The sequence below is a fragment of the Crotalus tigris genome, unplaced genomic scaffold, assembly GCF_016545835.1.
Source record: "Crotalus tigris isolate CLP2741 ecotype Arizona unplaced genomic scaffold, ASM1654583v1 scf7180000024419.1143555, whole genome shotgun sequence".
In the NCBI taxonomy this organism is placed as follows: domain Eukaryota; kingdom Metazoa; phylum Chordata; class Lepidosauria; order Squamata; family Viperidae; genus Crotalus; species Crotalus tigris.
In genome coordinates this window covers 450,200-474,710 of record NW_024100585.1, presented here as the reverse complement: position 1 = coordinate 474,710, position 24,511 = coordinate 450,200, and the positions used below count along the sequence as shown (strand labels likewise).

At 35.1% G+C, this 24,511-nt stretch overlaps 1 protein-coding gene across 3 annotated transcripts in view; it reads right to left on the bottom strand.

Moving 5' to 3' along the window:
• The window catches only part of SRFBP1 (serum response factor binding protein 1), a 39,335-nt gene extending 19,786 nt beyond the window's left edge, over window positions 1–19,549 (bottom strand). For 2 of the 3 annotated variants that reach the window (XM_039329853.1, XM_039329854.1), the window contains exons 1-3: window positions 19,413–19,549; window positions 4,201–4,289; window positions 1,743–1,815 (exon numbers count right to left, since the gene is read on the bottom strand). In XM_039329853.1, coding sequence (XP_039185787.1) covers window positions 1,743–1,815; window positions 4,201–4,289; window positions 19,413–19,442 — 192 coding nt within the window. In that variant the 5' untranslated portion in view covers window positions 19,443–19,549. Of the gene's footprint in view, window positions 1–1,742; window positions 1,816–4,200; window positions 4,290–19,111; window positions 19,216–19,412 lie in introns of all 3 variants that reach the window. The other variant, XM_039329855.1, reaches the window with a different exon arrangement.
• Between the last annotated feature and the right edge of the window lie 4,962 nt (window positions 19,550–24,511).

Here is a 24,511-nt window from a genome sequence, read left to right as displayed (position 1 = left end):
TATGTGTGTGTGTGTATGTATGTCTGTATGTATGTCTGTATGTATTAAGCTTGTTGTAGCTGTGACCATATGAGCTGTGCTTGGTGTCTAACATGAACAGGATAAAAAATAACCCCAATTTTTTTGGCTAAAAATGTTGCTGACAAATATATAGAAGAATATAGATTTCCAGGTGAATATAAGATTACAGTACTTCCCAATTATATTTGCATTCTTGATCCACAATCTTCCTGGCTCATTCTTGGAATTCGATAAGGGGTGTGTGTGTGGGGGGGGGTTTCTGGCCTACTCATTTTCCTTATAGTATTTCCTAATTATCTTTCAAATAAATTAATAAATTAAAATCAGTGTCCTTTGATTTTGGGAAGTAAATATTCCTCATTTACTATCTTAGTTTTTTTTTAAAGGTAAGTTAAAAGTTACATACTAATCTGAAATCCTGCCCCACTAAGATACTTAATCCTTAGCTGACTATTGTAGATCACAAATATTTGTATCTGTGCAAGTCTATATTTGTATACCACAGAAGATCATCCACCCTTAAATATAAACCATTGTTTCTAAAATGAGAAAATAATTTGCTCACAGTTATTCACCCTCCCAAATTACTAGTCATTATTTGGGGTGGGGATGGAATTGAACTTTTTGCAGGGCTTTTGCTTAGCTTGAAAATTCCAAACTAAATACTATAAGTAACCAGAAGAAGGTAAAGTCACATACTGGTTGTTTTATATTTATCCAAAGATCTCTATAGATTTCTTCATGTAGTTACCAGAAGTTGAAGATTCATAGATTTTACTTAAAAAAATAATAATAAATCTGCAAGCCTGTACTATATACTTAGTCTAGTTCAAATTCTAACTGAAGACAACAATTATAAATGTCACTTTTTAACTTTAAGTACTATTAACATTAATAGAAAATTCCTTAACCTCAGTTAAAAATAATGAGAGAATATTTATTTCCGGGGGGGGGGGGGTGTCATAGAAACAATTAGTTTTCATTTTCTCAATAGTGCTGAAGGGACAAACAAGTAAGTTTTGTTTTTTAGGAGTGCCACACTCTAGTGTTAAATATTATATTTTAACATATGAATATACTCTGAAATAGTTTAAATGATGTATTATACAAATACATTGGTATAATTAACAGTTCACTGCTATAAAAATGTTTGCTGAGAGCTTGCCGACTTTTAATGGCCCATCATGTCTGTGTAAGAGAAATAAAAGACTTGCAGAAACTAATGAATGCCTTAGCTTAGGGGAAAAAAAATGCTATGGTTTCAATCCACTTTGTCAGTTGCTGCTTTGTACATTAGAGCAGTGACAGCACCACACAAAAATGTAAGGAGTTGGCAAGAAACAGACTAAGAACGATGATATCACCCACTGTAATGGCCATCCATGCTCTCAAGCAGCAGCAGCACTTAACAAAACCGTTTACCCCAGGAACTGAGTCTGAGATTCATACTAATATTGGAAAAATGCAATTCTGGAAATCAAATGTGACTATCATCTTGACAATTATACCAATAAACAATAAATTTAATTTACAGCAGTATCTCATCAAATTTACAATCTGGTCCTTTCTTAGACATAATAGTTATAGACAAACCTAGCATATATAAGAGCTAAAACCAAACTCACTTAAATTAAAAAGTTTTGAAAACCAAAAGCTTCAAAAATATATGTACAATTTAAATTGCATGCAATTTGAGCTGTTTACAATAGGCATGGCACTACCTTCATGGCATGAATTTCTTCTAATAATCTCTGTGCACGTCTGTGGTTTTTCAACACTGCATCTTCCGTACCCCTGAAAAAGAAAGGCATGTACTGTATTAATGTGTGTGCATATGCGATCACAAACATTTATCCTCTATGCCCCCCCTTTCTTAAACCATTTAGAGAAATACTTTGCTCACAGCATTACCTTTGAAGATCTGAGAAAGCTGCAACCTTTGTCATGTGGAGCAGTGCTCTGAAAAGCCATCTAACTGCTTTCCACAGCTCTATCATCTATCAATTACATTATTGTTTTATAGGCAATAAAATAAGCTATGTTAAAAACTAAGAATGCTTGCTATTATACACTGTGTGTAACAATACAGGTAGTCCTTGACTTACTATGACAACTGAGTCCAGAATTTTGGCCATTGAGATTGCTAACAGTTGCAGTCATTAAGCAAATCTAGGATATCCAATGGGCATTTTCTGCTATTTTCTACTGGAAAACACCAAAAACATCACAAATTATGGTTACATGTCCACAGGATACTGCAACCGATCATAAATGTGAGCTGGTTGCCAGGAGCCTGAAATGTAATCATGTGACCACACAAGAGGGTGTGGCAGTCTTAACTTCAAGGATAAGTCATAAGTAGTTTTAAATCTATTGTAAGTTGAAATGGTCTTTAAGCAACTGATCGTAAAACACGGATCATCTATACATAATTCACTGATTATATGTGGTCAAATTGATGTCAACTGTTAGCAGCCACATAGATTTTCCTCCATAGTGATCTGTCCCTAACGTGGTCATTCAGGTCTTCTAGTGGTGACTGACTAATTTCAAAAGGACCTAGCTTTTTGAAGTAAGATACTTTAAGATCATTTGTGTTTTTAGTAAGAACTATGGGAGATTTGTTGAACAATCCATTTGATTGTTTTCTTGGCTGTCTATGGCTTTCTCAGGAGTTTTCTCCAATACCAAACTTCAAAGTCATCAATACTCTTTCTATCCTGCTTCTTCACATTCTAATTTATGCTTTTATAGAGTGTCATTTACATAGAATATCACCACAATTCTGGTATCTGTAAGTAGACATATCTGGCATCTCAGTATCTTTTCATTGCTACTCTACCACGTGCTAGTCTTTGGCTTACTTCTTCACTGCTGCTTTATTTGATATTGATGATTGATCCTAAAATGCAGAAGATATGTATCACAGTAGCTCTTCTAACTTTATCAGATAATACATAATAAAACTGCTGTCTAGAGGGAATTGATATTTGTCTAGGTCTGCTTGTTCTACAATTAATGTATCTTCTGGTCAGTGTTAACAGTTTCTGATAAATGCATACCATATAGTTCATCTGAATATAGTCATTATATTTATGTTTCTAGTTCCTTGGATTAGATCTTGCTCCTTTTTAATATATTGGGATAGCAATATCTAGAGTCTAATCAAACAGGAATCCCTTTCTAAATAACTTCATAAGAAGCTTTCTACTAAAGTAGTACTCTACTATTCTTTCAAGATTTTCACACTGTATAATGTTTAACATCAAAGGTAAAAAGTCATTTTTAAAATAAATTAAAAAATATGATGTCATATAAGGTCACTTATGGCCATTATAATTTTTTACATGTTATGCTTTAATATAGACTCACCAAGGAAAAAAAATCACCCCCTTTGTTACAACAAAATCCATAAAACCAATCCCTCCAAAAGAGAAAAACAAGTAATTCACAGAAATACTGTATTACATATTCAAAAAGTCAGTCCAATTTTTAAACACATCATTAATCTTTGACCACATAAAGTAACGATGTATTACTCAATCCTTCCATTATACCACAAGAGCCAGATCAGAGACAAAAACTGAACAAATTTCTTTGATTCAAGATTAAAATCCTACACTGCCTTTCCAAAAATATAGTAAACTTTTTTTTTGCTGTATCCCATATTTGGTTAATCTATAAGTCTAAATACAATGAAATTCTTTGGTATATAATTTAAAATTACATTCAGATTTTTAAATAATACTGCTCTTTGTTATGCCATATCAAGTCATAGATATTAAACCAGTACAGAGCAAAGGTGGCGTATGTCCATATCATTAGCACCTCTCCTCCTTTCTTATTTCCAGCATAGTGCCTGATGGTCAACTCTTTTTAACAACAATAAAAAATCAAAGTACCACAAAATTTGAGAACTGCTACATTTAATCTAAATTTCATTAAAGGTAAACCCATCCACACAAGAAGGAGAAAAATATGTTTCTCAAACTATCATAAAATAGGGTTGCAAGTACTTTAAATTTTAAAAGCATACAAAACATGAGAACATGTTTGCTTTCAATTAGGCATCTTCCACCAATATAGCAGCTTACATGGTCAGAAATCAGACACAATTATATTTGGTCCATTTATTCTATACAAAAATCATAGAAGTATAACAAAAAGAGTTAAACTTACTTTTTCCCCTTCAGTTTAGCAATATGCCTAGTTAGTTTCCGAATCGTTAAAACTCTGATTTTCTTCACTTCTTTTCTCATTTTGACAACCTGTGAGTGGGAAGGGGAGGAAGAGATGCATTATCATCAATATACTAAAATACTAGTTTACCACTTCCTAACTTACTAAAATTTTTAGTTAATCTTATTGGAGTCAAAAAGCTTCTCCATATTGTCAGTCAATTAGGGAATACAGGTAGACATTGGTTAATAATGATAACTAGGAGTGAAATTTCCATTGCTAAGCAATGCGATTATAAAGCACAATGTCACATGACTCAATCGCTTACCAATGGCATTTGCACCAGAATTTGGCATGGAAAAATAGGTCATTTTTTAAAAAATTACACATTACATTTCATAATTTTCTAATGAATGTAATTGTTTCTGAAAATACTAGAGTTTCAGTATAGCTAGATCTTGTCCATCCAACAGAAGTTACTATATTACTATATTTTAAAGTTGCCTGAATCAGTATTTAATACTTGACAATAGGTAAGCATGGTAATATAATTCCAGATTTAAAAAACCAAAAATCCTTCCTCATTAATTGGTAATTATATTTTCTATAAAGATATTCTTGGAATCAAAGAACACTACTGACATTTTTTAAATGAAGGATATATTTTCTGAAATGCTGTATTTTAGGGACATGAGTTGTATACTGTATGCTGTTCAATTTCCAAAAGGTGAATTAAGCATAGGGCAATGACATCTCAAGTAAAATTTGATTTTTAAAGAGGACATAAAACATAAAAATTCTTAAGAAGATAACTGCCTGGTAGAAAGGTAGTTTACATCTTCAAACCCATAAGTCATAAATAATAAATCTGTCCAAGATGACTATTTCACATTAACCAATACTTAGTATAAACAGGAAGCACTATTTTTTAGAAATACTCTTACAAAGTGCACATTTAAATAAATTATCCCTGCAATAGTAAATATTTGTCTTTAAATATTATTCCTGATTATGTTTAAGGAAATATGCTCAAACCCACATAACTTCAATAAATAATCATGTAAAAAGGAAAAATATTTTATTTAGAAGTTTCCTTGGCTATTTTAGGTACGGATATGAAAATGGAGTTTATTTATAAAAAGTATCTAAATTAGAGTGGGGTTCTCATTATGAACTTTTGGCAAGGCTTTAAAAGCTTTTCATCAAGTATTCCGGTCAACAAGGCTCACCTCCTACCAAGTTTTCTATCGTATTTTGCCCACACATCCATGTTTCTCATCATGCATTAAAACAACCTAGTGCTTCAGCTTTTTTTTTTTTTTTTTTTAGCCAGACTTGGCCAAATGTCTCCTGACATTGAATTTTGGCATGTAATCAACAGTTAAATAAGTACAGCTCTTATTCTCACAGAATGTCCATGGCATGAATAGCTGCACCAGTTGAATTTCTGCCTAGCATGTAGCCATTTAAAGATTCAAAATCAGTGAACTAAAATTTCAAAACCTTACATCTAGAGAAAAGAAGTACATCAACTATATTGCATAGAGGTTTCAGCTGATGTGAGTGAAAAGCTCACAAACTATAATAAGTAAAAGTAACAACAACCTGGCATATACAAAAACCTACAATTTAAAGAATAACAGCAGATCATTATGCACTAAAACATATATATTTAACTTCCTATCCAATATTTACTCCTTTCTAGAAAACTATGTGGAGGAAGAGTATATTTTTAGTAACTAATTCAACCAAAAGCAAATTCTAACTGTTGATCATGAATATGAAAAATGCCAACCTAGAGGAATCCAAAGGGCTAGTTAGTCTCACGCTCTCTTCCTGCTTTGATCAAGCAAGTCACTAAAGTAACTGCACCTTCTTGGTCATGTTCTACACCATCTAATATTCACAGACATTCTGCCTCTAATTACAAAGAGAAGAACAAAACAATCACCAGCATGTTGGATAGATTCAAATACAGTGACAAAGGGTGCAAAACTGGAAGACCTGAAGAACCAGGTTGGGGACAGACCACACACCTGTGTGGTTTGCAACAGTTGATATTGTCTTGATGACACATAATCACTCAATTATAGGGCATAGCAGCAGGGGAATTGTCACTACAACATAACCATAAATCACCTTTTACTCTGTCAGTTTTTCAAATTCTGTTTTCTAATTCAGTTTGGTGATTTCACATACTACAAGTAGCCACTAATTTTGTGATGTTACACTGCCACTACGACTTACATTTCAAATTTAAATTCCTCTTATAAAATTTTAAAATTTTCTTATTCAGCCAAAAATACATTCTATAAAACTTAAAAAGATTCAGTTTCTTGAGAATCAAATATATTTTCCAATTTCCTCTTGCACACTAGAATAACAAGTATTTAATAATGACACACAGAGCAACTGCACATTTTTTTAAACTAAAAAGTGCCTAGGACATTCAACTCAAACTAACAACTTGAAAGAAAATTTAAGACAAAATTAAGAGGAAGACAGTGGAATGTTAAGAGGATATATTAAAAAATTATCTGAATCTCATCCAAATTTTATACATTGTAAAGACCTTGTAAGGGGTGGCAAATATTGGAAAAAAATATTGCATTAGAATAAAATGTTATGCTTGGCTGCATTGGGGGTTTGTTTTTAAGTTGAACAGAGAAAAGGCATCCAATTTAAGCTAACCCAAAGCCAAAAAGTTAAGATACTATTTGGAAAGTTTGACCAAATGGGGAAAAAAAATCTTAATAGAGGTATAAATAGAATAAAGCCACCAAGGAATAAAAATATTACAAGTGTTATCAAGTTATGCCATCTTTCCCAGATCAAAATTTTTGTCTTGAATACTCAGCTAAAATTGCAAAATCTAAAAAACTTTCACAGTAATATTAATCTAACAGGTATATAATAACACTGAATAAATTAGTGGATTATGCTATAAAACAAAATGACAGCCTTAAGTGCGATCCTAAGCATCCAATGTACATTTGGAAGTCAGTATGTCAATCATATTGCAATCCTGAGAATAAATAAGCAGAAAGTAATCTGTTCAAGATCCCTAACTGCTGATATTTTGCATGTGGCCATCCAAGTGCTGCTTTAAATTGTCCAAATTACATTTCCAAGATACTTACCAAATTATGCAACATCTTGCAGAAAAATTTAACACAGCGCATAAAGTGAGGTAATGTAGCATGAATTATTGTGGTCCAAATGACACAATTCTATTGTTCACACATGGATTGATTTAATTTTTGTTTCTAATATCAAAATTTTGGTATACATGTTAAAAATACATCCAATACAATAAAAACAAAGAGAGATAATAATCTGGGGACTAATACACTTAGGATGTTAATAAAATTCCACAGAAGACTTTCCTAACCCTTGGCAAAAAGCCAGATCTTCTCACCCTGTACAAAGAATGAGACTATTGTGGCAATTCAAAATTCCATGGGGAAGCTATTTCAGATAGCAGGCATCCTGGCCTGAGAAGTTATGCTGTCTAACTCCCATCAAAGGACACTGTTTTAAATATGGGTCTTGGAGCATGACTACTCTATCAAATCTTACTGGACAGGAATTGAAATATTGGGAGCAAATAGTCTTTCAGAGATCCAAATCTTATTTCATCAAGGGCTTTATGTATCACAACCAGCACTTTGAATTTTGCCCAGAAGTTTATTGGTAACCAAAGTCTCTCATATTGTAAAATGAATGTTACATGGGATATTGAGATGTGTCCGTATATGTCCATGTCGCCACATTTTGGTCCATTAACTCTTGGGGATTAATATTAGTCATTTTGGGGAACTCTGGTCTGGGGAAACTGAACATAACAGACTTACTCCTCTCCTTTCTTCACACCTAGACCCTGACAAGTGTGCCAGGACTGAATGAAGATATTCACTGCATCCAGCCTGGGTAGAGATGGAGACATTAATTTGGTCAATAATATATGAAGGCAATCAAACCGGTCAGCCCTAGAGGAGATCAACCCTGACTGCTCTTTAGAAGGCCAGATCCTGAAGTTGAAACTCAAGTACTTTGGCCACCTAATGAGAAGGAAAGACTCACTGGAGAAGAGCCTAATGTTGGGAAAGATGGAGGGAAATAGAAGAATGAGACAACAGAGAATGAGGTAGCTGAATGGAGTCACTGAAGCAGTAGGCGTGAGCTTAAATGGACTCCAGAAAATGGTAGAGGACAGGAAGGCCTGGAGGAACGTTGTCCATGGGGTCGGACACGATTTCGCAACTAACAATAACACCTCATTCCAAACTGATGGATGTCTTATCCCAATAGTTTCATGTAAATTAAAAAGGGAAAGAGGAAGCCCTTTAGTAACGTGGAAGAACTAGTGAGCTGATCTCTTCAACCTCCACCATAACAGAACTATCCACTAAAGCAGTGGTGGCGAACCTATGGCACGGGTGCCAGAGACGGCATTCAGAGACCTCTCTGTGGGCACGCGCACTGTCACCCCAATCCTAGGCCTTCAGATGGGTTTTATAAAACCTTTTTGCTTTAGGCCTCCATCGCCATGTACCAAAAAAAAGGTTCAATCAATCAGTCAATTTCAACTTCTCGTACGAAAAAAAAAAGATCTTGCAAAGTTGAAATTGATTGAATTTTTCAGTCCCACTCAGTCTGCTGTTACCACTGCAGCCACACCCACCCAATGGACCACACCCATTCAATGGGCCACACCCACCGGGCAATGCATAAGTGGGTTTTGGGTTGCACTCGGTCTCTAAAAGGTTCGCCATCACTGCACTAAAGAATAATCACTGCAAAACTGTGCTTTGTAACTAGTCCCTTAGGGTATCCAGAAGGATACTATGTTCAATGGTGTCAAATATGATTGACATCTGAAAAGACTATAAAGGACTCATTTAGGAGTAAGAGCAAGACATCTTATTTTGGTAAATCCAACATGTGTGATGACAAACTTAAAAACTATCAGGAAATGACTGGCTTACAACTTTCAGTTCTCTTACCAATTATTCTGAGGTTAAGATAAGTCCGATGTGTGACCACCTACTATAGGTGAATTAAATCTGAAATTATCCAAGATAAGCCTGTATGTATCATGTCACAGAGGCCATGAACCCCAGGTTTTTCTGAAAATTCCTTCCTAGGACATGAAGATTGAAGTACACTAGCACCAAAAGCTGGGAAGATGCCAAACCATTCTTTTCAGAGTTTCAGGAGTCTGGGAAGGGATACTATATGCACCTGAAGCCCATACAAGGAACTTGTAGAATGTTTTTCTGACACTGTGTTGATGAACCCAAAAATTCTTGGAGAGCTAGTATGCATCCATGTATTAATATGTGCACGCGACAAGGACACACTTAGAATCTCATTTTTTCCTCCTCAGGGAAGCCAATCATATGCAATAATATTAAACAGTTCTAGTTTTCTGTAAGACTCTTTCTCCTTCATTCTATGAAGATTCACTTCTGACAGGAAATTCTTAGATCCAGCTACTTCTTCCAGATTGTTTTCTTACATTTAATTTGAGAAAAACAAAACAGATAGCCAATCAAATGATGCACTCCTAATTAAGGAGAATGGTATTAATTCAAACCTTCACAAATTTGGAGATATATAAGACACTGGAGTCCATATTCAAGCTAGCTGAAATAACAAGAGAAGAAGGATCTTTGAAAAGCTGTTATATAAAGGACCAGTTTGGAACATCATTTATGCCTTTTTCAGAACCTTCCATTCAATTTTTGACTGAGTACGTTCAGCTCTCATTAACTGTTTTGATATTACAATAAATATTAATAAGTATTGTCCTGCAATGTGGTCACATAAAAAACAAATTTTCTAGCTATCAATGCTACTTTCTAGGTTGATTCTATGTTACATAAGGGAAAAACATTTTAATATTTATGTGAAACTGTCAGATGTATAGTTTTAGAATTTATTTTGAAAGAAACAGAAAACTAAAGGTTGGGAAATATGCATTCCTTCCTTGTTACTTTGTTCACTGATCAAATACATGCCGCCCTGGCAAAGTAATATATTTATCTGTGTTCCTAACTTACATGACAAATTCAGAAAAAAAATGAACTTTGTGCTGGTGAAATTGAAATAAGAAGTCATCAAAAAAATGAAATATATTGTTTGGCTGGAAATATAACTGCAAAAATGAATGTTTTATTTATCATCTCTCCAAATATGCACCCATCCAAATATGTTCAATTAGGCAATGTTGCATGCAGCAATGTGTGTGTGTGTGTGTATAAATCAATATGAATATTGGTATTTGAAAACTCTTATTCCAACATACACATTAGAATCTTCCAAATAGGTATATAAAGACACCTTTTGAGCTGACTGACACCTAATGGTTACATTCCTCGGCCAGAGTATGGAAGATGTTTTCAATTTCCTTCTTTCCCCTCTCTCTCCTCTCTGCCTGCCCCCCATCCCAATTTGTGTACCTTGTGTTCTTTTATATAAGTACCAAACTGGGCTGACCCTGTTTAAATTCCAAAGTCAAATGGTTGTTTCCATTCACTGAACTAAATGCCCATGCACTGGAATAAAGGTAAATGGAAGATTACATGAATACCAATAATATTGTTTACATTTAGGAAAAAAATTGGGGCTGAAATATAAAAGTTTATTTATTCCAATTAGAAAAGCATGAATTAAGTGTGTTTTGAATACTAAACTAATTAATAGTACAAAAGCCAAAATTAAAGCAAACCAGAGCAATCTTTTGGTGGCAAAGAGCCAAATATAAAGGGAGGGGGAGATTGCAGTAGAAGGAATAAACTACACACAGGAGTTTAGGATTGATTACACTGAATTAGAGGGATATCTATGGTGACAGATCTGAATAATAATTACAGATCAACTGTGCCAGATGCCTTTTAAATTCATACTTCAGACACCTGTAGATAAATCAGTATAAAATAAGCATCATTTTCATCACAGCTATGCTAAAAACATTTTAAATATAGTCTACAGTAAGTTCCCATGACCTAGCTTGCATATTTTGATTCTGCACCAGCCAAGTAAGAAGCCACATGTTTTATTTTTGTCAACTTCTAGCTAGCCTACGTGGCCCAGCCACACACATTTTATACAAACTGCTCAGAGTAGAAGAGGGATAATATTCTGTGACACACACTCATTTAATAATTTTAACATATAGCAAACATGCCTACTGTGCTTGCATTTTTAATTTTAATTTAATTTGCTTTTGTTGAAGCAAATATGTCTGAAATGCTGATCATAATTTGACTTTAATGTTCTGATGCTGATGATGTGGCAATCTGAACTTGAAGGAAAGCGGCTGGAAAAGTTCCTAGGACAAAATGCTGTTTGCCTGAATTCCATCTCAGATTCTGAGCTTGGAAATTTCATGATCTTTTAAAGAAAGGTTGCTTACAACATTGACATTATTTCACAGACAATGAAAAAAATAAGCATGGTACAGCTCATTACAGGAAATTCTTATTAATGAACTTATATTCATAATTATAAACTTATTACTTGTATTATCAAAGAATCAAAAAAGGACTGAGACATAAGAATGGTTCCTTTCCAATTTTTCACACTTTTAAGGTATTTATGAGAGCCACTGTAATGTAAAAGGTTAGGAGTGGATAGACCCAACTTGTAGTTCTCAGTCCATCAGAGAAACTACCTGAATGACTTTGGGCCAATAACTTGCTCTCTGTTTTAGATTGGGAAGTTGAAAAACCTCTGACTGTACCTTCACAAAATGAAGACAACTTCATCCTGCAATGAATTGATTCGGGCTGATGAGAACACAACAAAAAGGTGTAAATGTTTGTTTCTCTTAATCTTCAAGCAAATCAAAATAACCCAGCCTTGAATCTGCTCGGTATAAGATGGGACAGCCAGAAAATCTTTCAAGATTCTTGAAATCCCTGCCAGGCCTGTTTCTTGACCTTGCCTACCCTGACATAAATACAAGAACAGAGTTATTGGATAAACAAATTTCCAATTTTTAAAAAAGTTTCTTCTGCCAGATTTAAAGCCAGGAAAAGAGGGTAATGTAACTATTGAGAGACAGCGAATGAGTAGCAATCAGCAAGAACTAAAAAGCAAATGCTGTGATAGCCATAAATTATGGATAATATCTATAGTTGTGAAGTTTTTGTTTTTAGTTTCTATTTGCTTCAATTATGAAAAGTATAATTATACAACTATGTAGACCAAAAATGAGCAACCTTCATATTATAAAACCCTTTTTATAAAATCACTAAAATTGGAGGAACACAAATGCACTTAATTTCACTCCCTTATTGATTAACAAAGTGTATTTCTCTTGTACATATATTGTAGGCAATAATAAGGAATAAGACAGCTTTACAAATAAATTTAACCACAGGAATACACAGCTGCCTAGCCTCAAATCAATGAGTTGAGTGCCTTCATCCTGTAGGATAAAAGGAAGAATTATGAGTATTAGCTAAAGAATCTATGTACTCAGGATTGTATTTTTTTAAAAAAAAATGTTAAGTCATGTAAGATCCTTCAAACTGTCTCTTTATAATTGCAAATGATCTTAGGAGCTACAACAGAACTCTAAAAATACAGACCTCAAAATATTGGTCTTTGTTATAATTGTTTGCTCTATCCTTTTCTTCTGTAGACTTTGATTTACTCTTGGCAATAACAAAATAGACTATGAAAATACAGTGACATCAGATGGATATAATTTAGACTTGTTTTTTAAAATATATTTACTTAACAAGTTGCAACAATAAGAGACTGCTTCTGAATAAAGATCCTATGATTAGACTGTAAGGAAGTGATGGTGTACCAAAGAGAGGAACAAGGAAATTAAATCTTATCAGGACTTGGAAATAACAAGAAGTAAAAACAAATAACATGAGCTATGTAGTTTCAGAATTCAGTTCATTCTGAAGCTGGTGAGATAGGAATCGGGACTCCTCAAAATGCAACATGTTGTTCTATAACGACTAGTACACTCCAATCTTATGGCTGCGGAATGAAAAACAAATCTGTTAACCTCAATGAACTGTGAGGAAAAGCCTTGAGATTTAAACCCCAGAAATGGCCTACAGACAGTTCTCGAGTTATAACCATTCATTGAGACCATTTGAAGTTACAGCGGCATTGAGCAAAGGGACTTATCACTTTGCCATTGCCAAAATCACAGCCATTGCAATGCCCCCATCCTCACAATTCTGGTGCTTGGTAGCCTGCTCACACTTTTGACTATAAGGACATTTTAACTCCGACCCATCCACCTATTCCCCCACCCCAATCTATGCCCTTTTGGCCCCTGTAGCCATTGATGTCTTAGCTGATATTTCCATTTTGTTGCTCCCACTGCTGACCATGCCTTTGCGAGGCAGCCGCTGGCTGCACAAAACTTTCTTCTCAAGGTTGAACATGGAAATTTCCCCAAGAGCCCTGAGGAAGATGGTCTCACATGGCCACCAACTGCTTTATGGCTTTTATACTTGTATTTAATACCAGCACAGGCCTGCCTCATCAGCAGTGGGAGTAAGACAATGAAGGTCCAGGAGAAATGCAGGACAACAGGGGCCTGAAGTGCAGGGTGATGATCGTGACTGGGACTGGGCTAGGGCAGCTCAGGTTTCCTAGGTTTTAAGCACTACACTGCCAGGTGGCTGTGACTTCATCCTATGGTTCAGGGGTGTCTTGCAACACCAGAACCACAAAACACCAAGAAAGCTGAGTCATAGCATGGCAAGCAGACCCAAAGCCACAGTTTTGGGAGTGCTTTCCATCCCAGAAGGCAGGATGCAGGGCAGCCAAAAGAGCAGAAATGGGGGGCATAGGTCTGGGGGAGTTTGAGGCAATCCTTTACCTTACTGAGGCTGAGGTTTGGAAGGGACCAAGCTGGGAATGGCTTTGATTGGGGTGGGTTTACCAATTGGTGGAATTCAGTTAACACTGGTAACAAGGAAGTGCTGGAATTGTCATTGCTTAGCAATGCAGTCACATGGACCTCGCACTTTATAACTGCATCACTTAGTAACAGAAATTCCAATCCCAATAACCATCATAAGTCAAGGACTTTATATATCTATATAAACGACAATTTTTGTGTACTGTAGCTGGCAGTTTATATATGACTTATTTCTTATCTTCAATGTAGCAAATTATCTAGGAATATAAAGTATATAAAGAGTTGTTAAATATTGTAAATTGAAGAGAAATCTTTTTTTTATTATTAAAAATTTTTAAGTTTTACAAAAAAACAAAAATTCCCTCCCCCACACCCTCCCACCCCTCCCCTACCCTCCCCCGATCTTCCCAGAGCTGAATACAGGCTTAATTAAAAAATTTTTAAAAGAATCTTAAAACACATATAAACCATAAACAAATCTAAATACATTAATTAAACAAATTATAAAATAATTAACAACAATATGTAAAAAAAATACCAGAAGAAAGAAAAGAAAAAACAGAAAAAGAAAAAAGAAAAAAGATTTAAAAAAATCTATGAAATGTCTTAAACTTTAATTATAAATTATTCAAAAACTAAATAATATTTTTTTATATCCAACTTATATTGTATAAAATCTATCCATCTTTTCCATACCAGGAGGTACTTCTCCTACGATTGATCTTTCAAGAAAGCCGAAATCTTTGCCATTTCCGCCAAATAAGAAACTTTAAAAAACCATTCTTGCAAAGTAGGCAAAGATTCCTTCTTCCAACATTGCCCTACTAACAACCTGGCTGCTGTAATTAAATTTAACATCAATATAGTCTCTTTACTGTCGTAATCAGAAACAATACCTAACAAAAACAATTGTGGGGTAAATTTTATCCTTCTTCTAAAAATTCTTTGAATATTCCACCATATCTTAATCCAAAAAGCTTTTATATTTTTACATGACCACCAGATATGGTAATAAGTAGCATCCAAACATCCACATCTCCAACATTTAGGTTGCAAGTCAGGATACATACGAGACATTTTTTGTGGATCAAGGTGCCATCTATAAAACTTTTTATAAAAATTTTCCCTTAGATTTTGGGCTTGTGTAAATTTAACATTCCTCACCCAAATAATCTCCCAGGTATCTAATAAAACCGGTTCATCAAAATTTTGTGCCCATTTAACCATACATTCTTTAACTAATTCTGCTTCTGAATCCAATTCTACTAACACCCCATAGATTCTCTTAATATGAGTTCGTCTTTGATCTTTTATTTGTTTTAACAAATTCTCATCTTCTCTAAGCAAACCCAAATTACGATCTATCTTCCACCTCTCTACTATTTGTCTATACTGAAACCATGAATAAATAATATTTTCTTGTGTTAAATCTTCCAAAGATTTTAATTGCCAATTTTTACCATCCCATCTAAGTAATTGTGCATAAGAAACACTATCCATCTTGACTCCTCTCCTTATCCCTTCTATCGCATGCCATGGTATAGCCCATAATGAAATTTTAAAATAAATTGAAGAGAAATCTTAACATAATATGACTTAAACCCTTGGAGGAAAATGAAGTATCAGATAATCAAACAATGATTGAACTCTGACACAAAAGTCTACATTTGTATGAATACAAAATGTACCTAATTTTGTAACTATTCAGATGCAATACTCAAAATGGATAATGCTTTATATTCAAAATTATTAAATTTATACTAATTTTTAAAAATTAATAAGTACTTTGGCCTTCAATCAACTTATGCATGCCTTTTTAATTTTATTTTTGGCTCTGGAAAAAAATGACAAAATTATTTTATACTGTTGCCATATGGATATTTATGAAATCATCACAAAGTAATTTCAACTTAGAGACTGTATGGGGTTTTTTGCTAGAAGTGCCTAACTTGTTCAACTATGCAATTTACAAAGGCTAGAAATTGATTTACTAAATCAATTTTCAAAAGTCGGCTTTTGTCATTGTAAAAATTTTGGCATGTGACCCAGGGCTCCTGAAGACCTTTGGTATAACTCCCAAAGATCTCTAGAAATTACGAGTAATTTTTAATATGACGGAAAGGAAAAAAAAACTGAAATAGTTTTAAGAGTAATTATAATGAACTAGATAGAATCTTTACTATATATAAATGAAATCAAATTGAGTTTCTCATCGTAGTCATACTACCTTTTTGGAAGAGGGTTTCCTGCATGCAATTCTAAATCAAAACCCAACCCCTAGACCACAGAATGTTATAAACTCTGTTGACACAGAGTACCAACTGAACAATATATACCAACTTACAATTCTGGCAAATTGTAGAAAAGCATCCATAAAAGAAACAAAGCTTAAGTATTGTTCCTAATAATTTTTCAGAACTGTATTTAAGATCTTGTTATCTCTGTCATTTATAGGAAAAAGAATTAAGCTATTTGATTTCAAACAAACCTATACATCCAATGGAATCAAAATATATACTTCTATATGAGTAAAACGCCATGTATATTAAAAGAGGTTGCATAATTTTGGTGAGAAAACTGTTCAGATTGATACATTTATATTAATCACTTAGAAAATTAAACTTATTTGTAAGAAATCTTATACAAGTACTGACAGAAAGGGAGAAATCCATTACTTATTTTGTGCTGCCATCTAGCAATGTTTTCAAGAAATATTTGCACATGAATTCATATATGCAACCCTTCTTAAAATGTGTTCATTTATATCTACTCTCTTCAATCTTGCATATGTAAATTCAAAGAGATACCTTATTTAAATAAAATAAAAAAAAAAACCCTTCAGGGTTGCACTAGTTTTAACTTTAAAAGTGAAGCAAGAATACCTCCAGAATAACCCTTTATTTAAAAGTTCATTGTATAATTAAAAATCATTAAATTCAATATTGAAAACATACCCATACAGAAAATAGAAATAGCCAGGTTTGAGTTACTCTATTCTTAACTGCAAATACTTCAAAGCTCATTGTTATTGCTTTCATTTTGCAGCCAAAGAATTCTCCCACATTTCAAAATTTACTTACGGTAAAATAAAAAGAGATAGAATGAGGACCTGTTAGAGTTTCAATTATCAAATTATTTATTGCTAAATGCCTATGCACAAGAATTTGCTCAATTCATGGTGGGCACCTGCTTAAAGTTAGATAAGGAGATTATCTGCCATACCACACTCAAGGAGGGTTAGCCTTAGTTCTCTTTCCAGCTACATAGGGATTCTAGGCTGATTCCCCCTTTTCACTCAGGCCCCAGGTTTTCCCTCCTGCTACACGAATCAATGATTGCTGAATGAAAATGTATCAATACAAAAGTGAATAACCAATACAAAATTAGTATATCAAGTTGATTTGTACATTTAACATGAATGAAGAATACAAAATAAATGCAGGGTTCCCTTGTGTTATGAGAACTGACTTTATATAAATAATTTTCATTTTCATTCTGGATACAAAATTCACTATATATATTAAAACCCTCACTATATGTGCTATACGTTATATGTGCTAGTCCAGTAAATCTTCATCAAAGGTCTAGACACTTGTCTAGACTATTTTCTGTCTTCTCTTTTCTGCCTTCACTCACACATTTACCATCATGTTGTGCAGCCTATCTCCAACTTACTTTCATACTTGCAATAGCATTATTGTTAGTATGGTATTAAAATGTTACCTTGTCCAATCTTCTTATGCAAAAGGACTTTCTATTAGTAGAAATAACGTTGACTTATTTTGTTGCACTGAAGGTGATAAAGAATGTTTAGCCTGAGAAACTATTAATTTGTGCAAATTTACTATGTACAACAGGGTCCCCAACCCCCAGTCCGTGGACCAGTACCGGGTCACGGCATGCCAGCAACTGGTCCACACAAATAAGTAAAGCTCCATCCATGAGATGCAGGCAGCATGCCCCCTCCGATCCACGGAAAAACCTCTTTCCACAGAACTGGTCCCTGATGCCCAAAAGGTTGGGGCCTCTGGTGTACAACATAAGAATGTTAATAGAATTGGTAGTACCATGATGCAGTGTATTTCCTTCTCTGCTATGATAACCATATGCATTAGAAATCCAACTATAGAAAAGACGGAGAAAATGCTTTTACACAGAACATGAGACAAGAAAATCTGTCAAGTAACAAGAGATGATATAAAATTCAAAGTATGCCTTCAATTTGGAGCTGCTCTGTTTTAAGTTTGAGGTGCTTCTAGAAGGTATTAAACAGACCATTTCACGTATAAAACATCAGTTTTACAGTAGAAACATAATTTTCTGCAAGATTTTACTAGGTTCAAGGTGACATTCTACCACAAAATTCCTTGGATGATTTGGGAGCAGTCTCTCTAGGATCATCCTATTTCTCAGTGTTGTCAATAGAAGGATAAAATAAAGGGAAACAGCTTCCCATCTTTTTTCAGAAAAAGACAGGGTATCGATGCAAAATATTAAAAATACAATAAAAGCATCTGTTTTGTTATCTGCAGTCTAACAAAGAGGACTCCAAGAAACTCTTATGTGAACCAATTCTTTGAAAAGTATCATAGAAATGTAAAATGTGTATATGTATTATTACCCACATGTAGCCACCTGCAAAGTACAGTGATTATTTACTGTACTTTAGTATTGCCACTCCACTAATCTTCAGATTTTTTCTCTCTCCATCATTCTTCTTCAAATGAGCATTCTGAGGTTGATGCTGCTAATGCATTCATCAAAAGCAAGGCCAGAGTGTCTCACCCATAGAAGGCCAATTGTTGAAGAGTGACCAGCGGGAGTCAGCATCCTCACTAACCCTATCTAAAAACGCTGGAAGGGCTACACTTAGAATGTCCGCAATATGCTTTTTTCAAGAGGCAACTGGACTTTTCCTAGTTGCCTCTAGAAAAAAAGCACCTTTGGGACAACCGTGACCCGGATGATTGAGAATCTCCATAGACATCTACACTTAGGATCCCTTACTCTTTAAGAAGGAGCTCTCCTCTCCAAAGTTTTCCAGTCATCTGGGACTTCTCCTCCATCGCCCCAAGCCAGCATGTCCATTATTCTTACAGACGACGGAAGACCTGTGCCACATATAAAGGGCATACAATGGAGAGAAGTCACCCATCGCCTAATGACCCACCAAGAAGCACACGCCTTTACCCTCTCCAACCGCTCAACCCCAACGTTTCACATCCATAGCTTCCTTCCCTGCCAACTCGAAAGGCCACCCTATCTCTACCTCTCGGCAATATGGCAGCGGTCACAGTCAGACTCTCACCTCATTGTTGAGGTTCAAAACCTGCGCCATGACAGCCGCTCTAGGGTCTTCACCGGCACGAAAGGACAGGTCTCCCACGGGGGCGACTTCTTACCTCCGCACGCTTCCTCCCAGCAGCGCAAACGAAACTGCGCGCCTGCGCCGTTTTCACCTGCTCGGTTTCCGGAGACGCTCTTGTTTTCTCTTTATGGTTACGAAGAAAATAACGTGCCTGTAGTATGAGAATTATCCCGGAACGTTGAACAGAAGGCGTATTTGAAATAATTTTTGTATGAACGATCATAATTTAAGGGAGGCATTGGAATCAAACTATGATCAATTGAAACACGTTTCCTTAGGTATCTGAGATAGCAGCATCCCATCCCATTTTAGTGTGTTATAGGAATGCAGTTTGAGCTGTTCCCTACGCTGATTTTTATCAAGTTAACACAACATTGCCCACTTACGGTACAATCGAACCTGCATTTACACAGAAAGACATTCCGAGAAATAAAAATACTTTTTCCTACAAAAAAATTAAAGGCCAAAGTTACTGTGGTTTTGTTTCTGATGCTAATAAGAACTTTAGACTGTTTTCTCACTATTTAAAAATTATTCAGAATATGGAATTTATGACCTTGTTTTCAGTCATAAAAAAACTTGATTATTTTTGCTTTGCCTACCAAAAGGCAAATCATTCTCTGAAGAAGTGCGATTCCAACTGTGACTAGTTTGACAAAAGAGTTTTTGCCAGTTTTTAAATGAAATCAATTATATGCACTCCTGTTATAATGTGTTTTTAACCTGCATATGAAAGTTGGAAATTTAGTATTCTATATGCTCACTTTATCATTGTTCATTTCACTAATAATCCTTTTCTTATTTCGTTTTTAAAAAACTGAACCAACCACATGTTACTAATGCAAGAATATAGTAAAATATTCTTTATTGGCCAAGTGTGATTGGAAACACAAGGAATTTGTCTCTAGTGCAGAAGCTCTCAATGTACATACAAACAATAAAGTAATATATTTTATACATCAGTTCTGAAAATGTATGCATGAAATGTATCCATTGTAAGACTTTGGTATTAAAGAACTATGGTACAATGCAAAATGTGCAAGCATGGTACATTAATGAATTTATAATCCCTAGATTTTATTTTTAAAAAAATCAGGTTATCTCATGACTATCTGTGTACTAATCATTAGTGGTCCCTAGGTGGCATGGCTTAGGATAATTAGTCAAATATTTCTGTGTTGGATTGTAGATTAATGATTTACAAACCTTTGGGTGGCACTGTTGTTTAGGAATTGCACTATTTTGAATTATACATCCTGCTTTTCTCTTTTTAGAATTTATGGTTTGAATTTGTATTTTTTGGGAGACAAGGCTTGAGTGACTTGCTATGTCATAACAATTGTCTATTTAATATAAAATCCTGTGCATTGGTAGATGGATGCCTGAGACAGGTTCACTGCAGAAAATTATGATAATTGCCATCTCTTATTGGTAATTTCTAGTCTCTGACATTAAGAAACATACCGTCCAACAAACAAAATGTTGCTGTTAGCTTTGCAGTACTGTACTGGTATATTTATTTTCCATATTTTATCTATAGTGGTGAATATTCATATATACAAGCTGCAGTTGCAGCATCCAGTAGTAATTTTGCTTTCTAAGCAGTGACCATAGTTTCTTTGCAAATATATAAAATATCTTACGCTGTGATTGCAATAGCATTGCATAATTGGTGTGTCATATGTTGAGGCTACCCAGTGTTTTAAAAACAATAGTCTTTAGGTTAAATTCATCTTCTGTATTCAGCTAACAAATTATATGTGCCTTCCTACACTGGGCTTGGTGTAAGAATTGACACTGTTTAATTTTCAGCTTGTTTTTTAAAAAGAACTTTATAGATGAAATTCCTACTGCACAAAAAGGGCAGATATAATGAAAGCAATGTTAATGATACTGTTTTCTTATTTTCTTTACAGCCATACCCTGAGTTAAGGGTATGGCTAGAATAAGAAAAAAGTTATCTGTGAAATGCATTTTATTGTTTCTATAGTAGTGCAGTATTATAGCACATATGTTAATTAAGATAAGCTCGAGATGAAAATGAAAATATACAGCAGTTTTCTTTGGCAATGTACTCTAAGTCTTTGTATACAATTTCTTTACATATGTTGTTAGTGTAAATTTCTCAATTCCTCAAATAATTCAAATTTTTCCTATGCATTTTTTTGTTAAATTTTCCTGATAAAGGCTTTATAACCCTTTTTCATGCATTTTTTTTTAAAAAAAAACCAATAACAGACATAATTATTTTCAATGCTGGATCTTTGTCACAATATAATTAGATTAGCACATCTGCTCTCACAAAACTCTGTGGAAAATTTCATAAAGAAAAATCCATTGAGGATCTAAAACCTAGAGTAAATTATATATGATCACCAAATGTTAATATAGGTTCCAGTGATTTTTCTTATGCTAGATCAGTGGTTCTCAACCTGTGGGTCGGGACCTCATTTGGGGTCGAACGACCATTTCATGGGGGTCGCCAAACAATGCAGTCCGCCATTTTTCCCCCTTCTCCTTAGCTGTGCTACTCCCTTTTATCTTATTGGCTTTTGAAAGCCAATAGATTAGATTCTCTTGAATAGAGTCTAATTCTATTGGCTTTCCAAAGCCAATAGGAATTGTCCAGGCTGTCTCTGCCCTGCTGAGCCTGCCAAAAGTCCCATTCTGCAAACAGTGCTGCACCAGTTGAGTAGTTCTTGACTTATGACCGGTTGAGTAGTCCTCGACTTACGACCGGTTGGGGGTCATGGCATTAAAAAGGTTGAGAACCACTGTGTTAGATCATATTTACGCATCCCACTTTTCTGGTAAAAATAATCTTTGTTATTATTTGCACCATGTGAAAATAAAGTTAAAATCGAATATATACTGTAGGTTGTGATCAATAAGTTCATCATATGACATAAGTATGTAATATTGTAATATATGACAATCTTCCTTCCTATTTAGGTGCAATTTATTTGGATATCTAGCTGAATTCATCACAACTTTCTTCCAATAAAGCGAGTATAAGATCATCACCTAACTGCTAACTTGTGAATTAAATTTAAAAGAAAAAGCAAAGTGTTTATATTCCCTTACCAAAGTTTTGAAATATGGCATCATTTACAGAGCAACGAGGAGAGAAAGTGTCAGAGAATCTTCAGAGCATGGCAATAGAAACTGAAATAATACACAGGAACTAATAGTTGAGGAGTCGAGGACATAGTTCCAATAGTTATATTGCCTTTATCACACATATAAGAAGCAAAGAAGATGAGCTACTGCAAGCGACCAAACTATTTTTAATAGTCCCTGGATTTAAATCTTATGTCTTTTTTCTCTTGCTATTATGTGATAATGGACTTTTTGCCATTTGGCAATGGAGTACTTTGAAAGTACGATAGTCATGCTATCATTTGCAAAATTTACATCATGCATCTAAGTACAAAGTTGGAGGAGTTGATTGTCCAAGATCACATCCTAGAAGAACAGCAAGCTGGTTTTAGATCAGGTAGATCAATTAATTGGCAAATAAATATATCCCAATTTTTCTATATGCCATCATATGTGCATTTAAAGAGGGCTGTTACAGGTTAATGCAACACTCCAATCGACAATTAAAAAGCCACACACAACCAGGCACCATATAAATACCATGTAGAAAATAGCCCAAAGCACACATTCTGTTAAAGAGATGCTTCCTGAGGATGGGGTCCAGCACGTGTCCAAAAGCTGGGAAGACTAAATCTCTGGTCCTGGTGACTGACCCAGATTGGATCCTGCAATGTTCTATCCATAACAAGGGATAAGGGACCAACTCCAAATCAAACAAACACTGCCATGAAGGGGCGAGACAAAGACCCCAGGATCGGCACTTCCGGCTCACCCGGAAGAGAAAGAAGGAGGGGGCGGAGACAGGAAAGGCTATAAAAGGAGGCAGTTTTGGTGGGAGAGGGAGAGAAAAAAAGACGCTGAAGAAAGAGTCAGAAGAGAAAAGGCTTTTGTCAGAGAAGCAGTGAGAGAGAGAGAGAGAGAGAGAGAGAGAGAGAGAGAGAGAGAGAGAGAGAGAGAGAGAGGAAAGGCTTTTTGGGAGGTGTATGTGCGTGAGAGTGGGAATGATTTTGGAGGGACGTGTGTGTGAGAATGAGAAGGATTTTGGAGGGATGTGTGTGAGAATGGGAAGGATTTGGAGGGACGTGTGTGTGAAAAAGATAAAAGGCTTTTTGTGAGAGAAGCAGTAAGGAGTAAGTAAGAAGAAAAGAGAGGAGATGGGAATGAGAAAGAGAGAGGAAGGGAAGGAGGGAAGGAGGGAAACAGGAAGGAACAGAAAGAAGGAGAGGGGAATGAGAAAGAGGGAAGGAGGAAGGGAACGACCCTAACCCTAACCCCCACAGGCGCCCCCCAAGTGAGCGATGTAGAGCTGGCCACACACACCCACTCCCCCCAGACATTAACCACAATGCTGATGCCCCCTCAATGAAATCAAGTTTCAACACCCCTGATATAAAAGGACGAGGGGGGAGGGGAGAGGATATAAAAGAAAAAGGTGTGAGAAATTTGTTAAATGAGTTTTGCCCCATTTTACAACTTTTCTTGCCACATTTGTTAAGTGATTCACTGCAGTTGTTAAATTAGTAACACGGTTGTTAAATGAATCTGGTTTCCCCATTGACTTTGCATGTCAAAAGGTTGCAAAAGGGGATCACATAACCCTGGGACAGTGTGACTATCATAAATATGAATCAGTTGCCAAGCATGCAAATGTAAATCACATGATTGCAATAGTCATAAATGTGAAAAATGGTCATAAGTCACTTTTTTCAGTGTTGTTGTAACTTCGAACAGTCACTAAGTGAACTATTGTAACTTGAGGACCACCTCAAGTTTTTTTCCTTTTTTTGGTCATCAAGTTTTTGACACCTTGCTAGGCGACTGATGGTACTCGAATATTGCCATATCCTAAAAGTGGTACAATCTGTACCACTTTATATACAGTATATAATTATATATAATTATATATATAATCCAGATCTATGTGATCTCTAGATTAATGC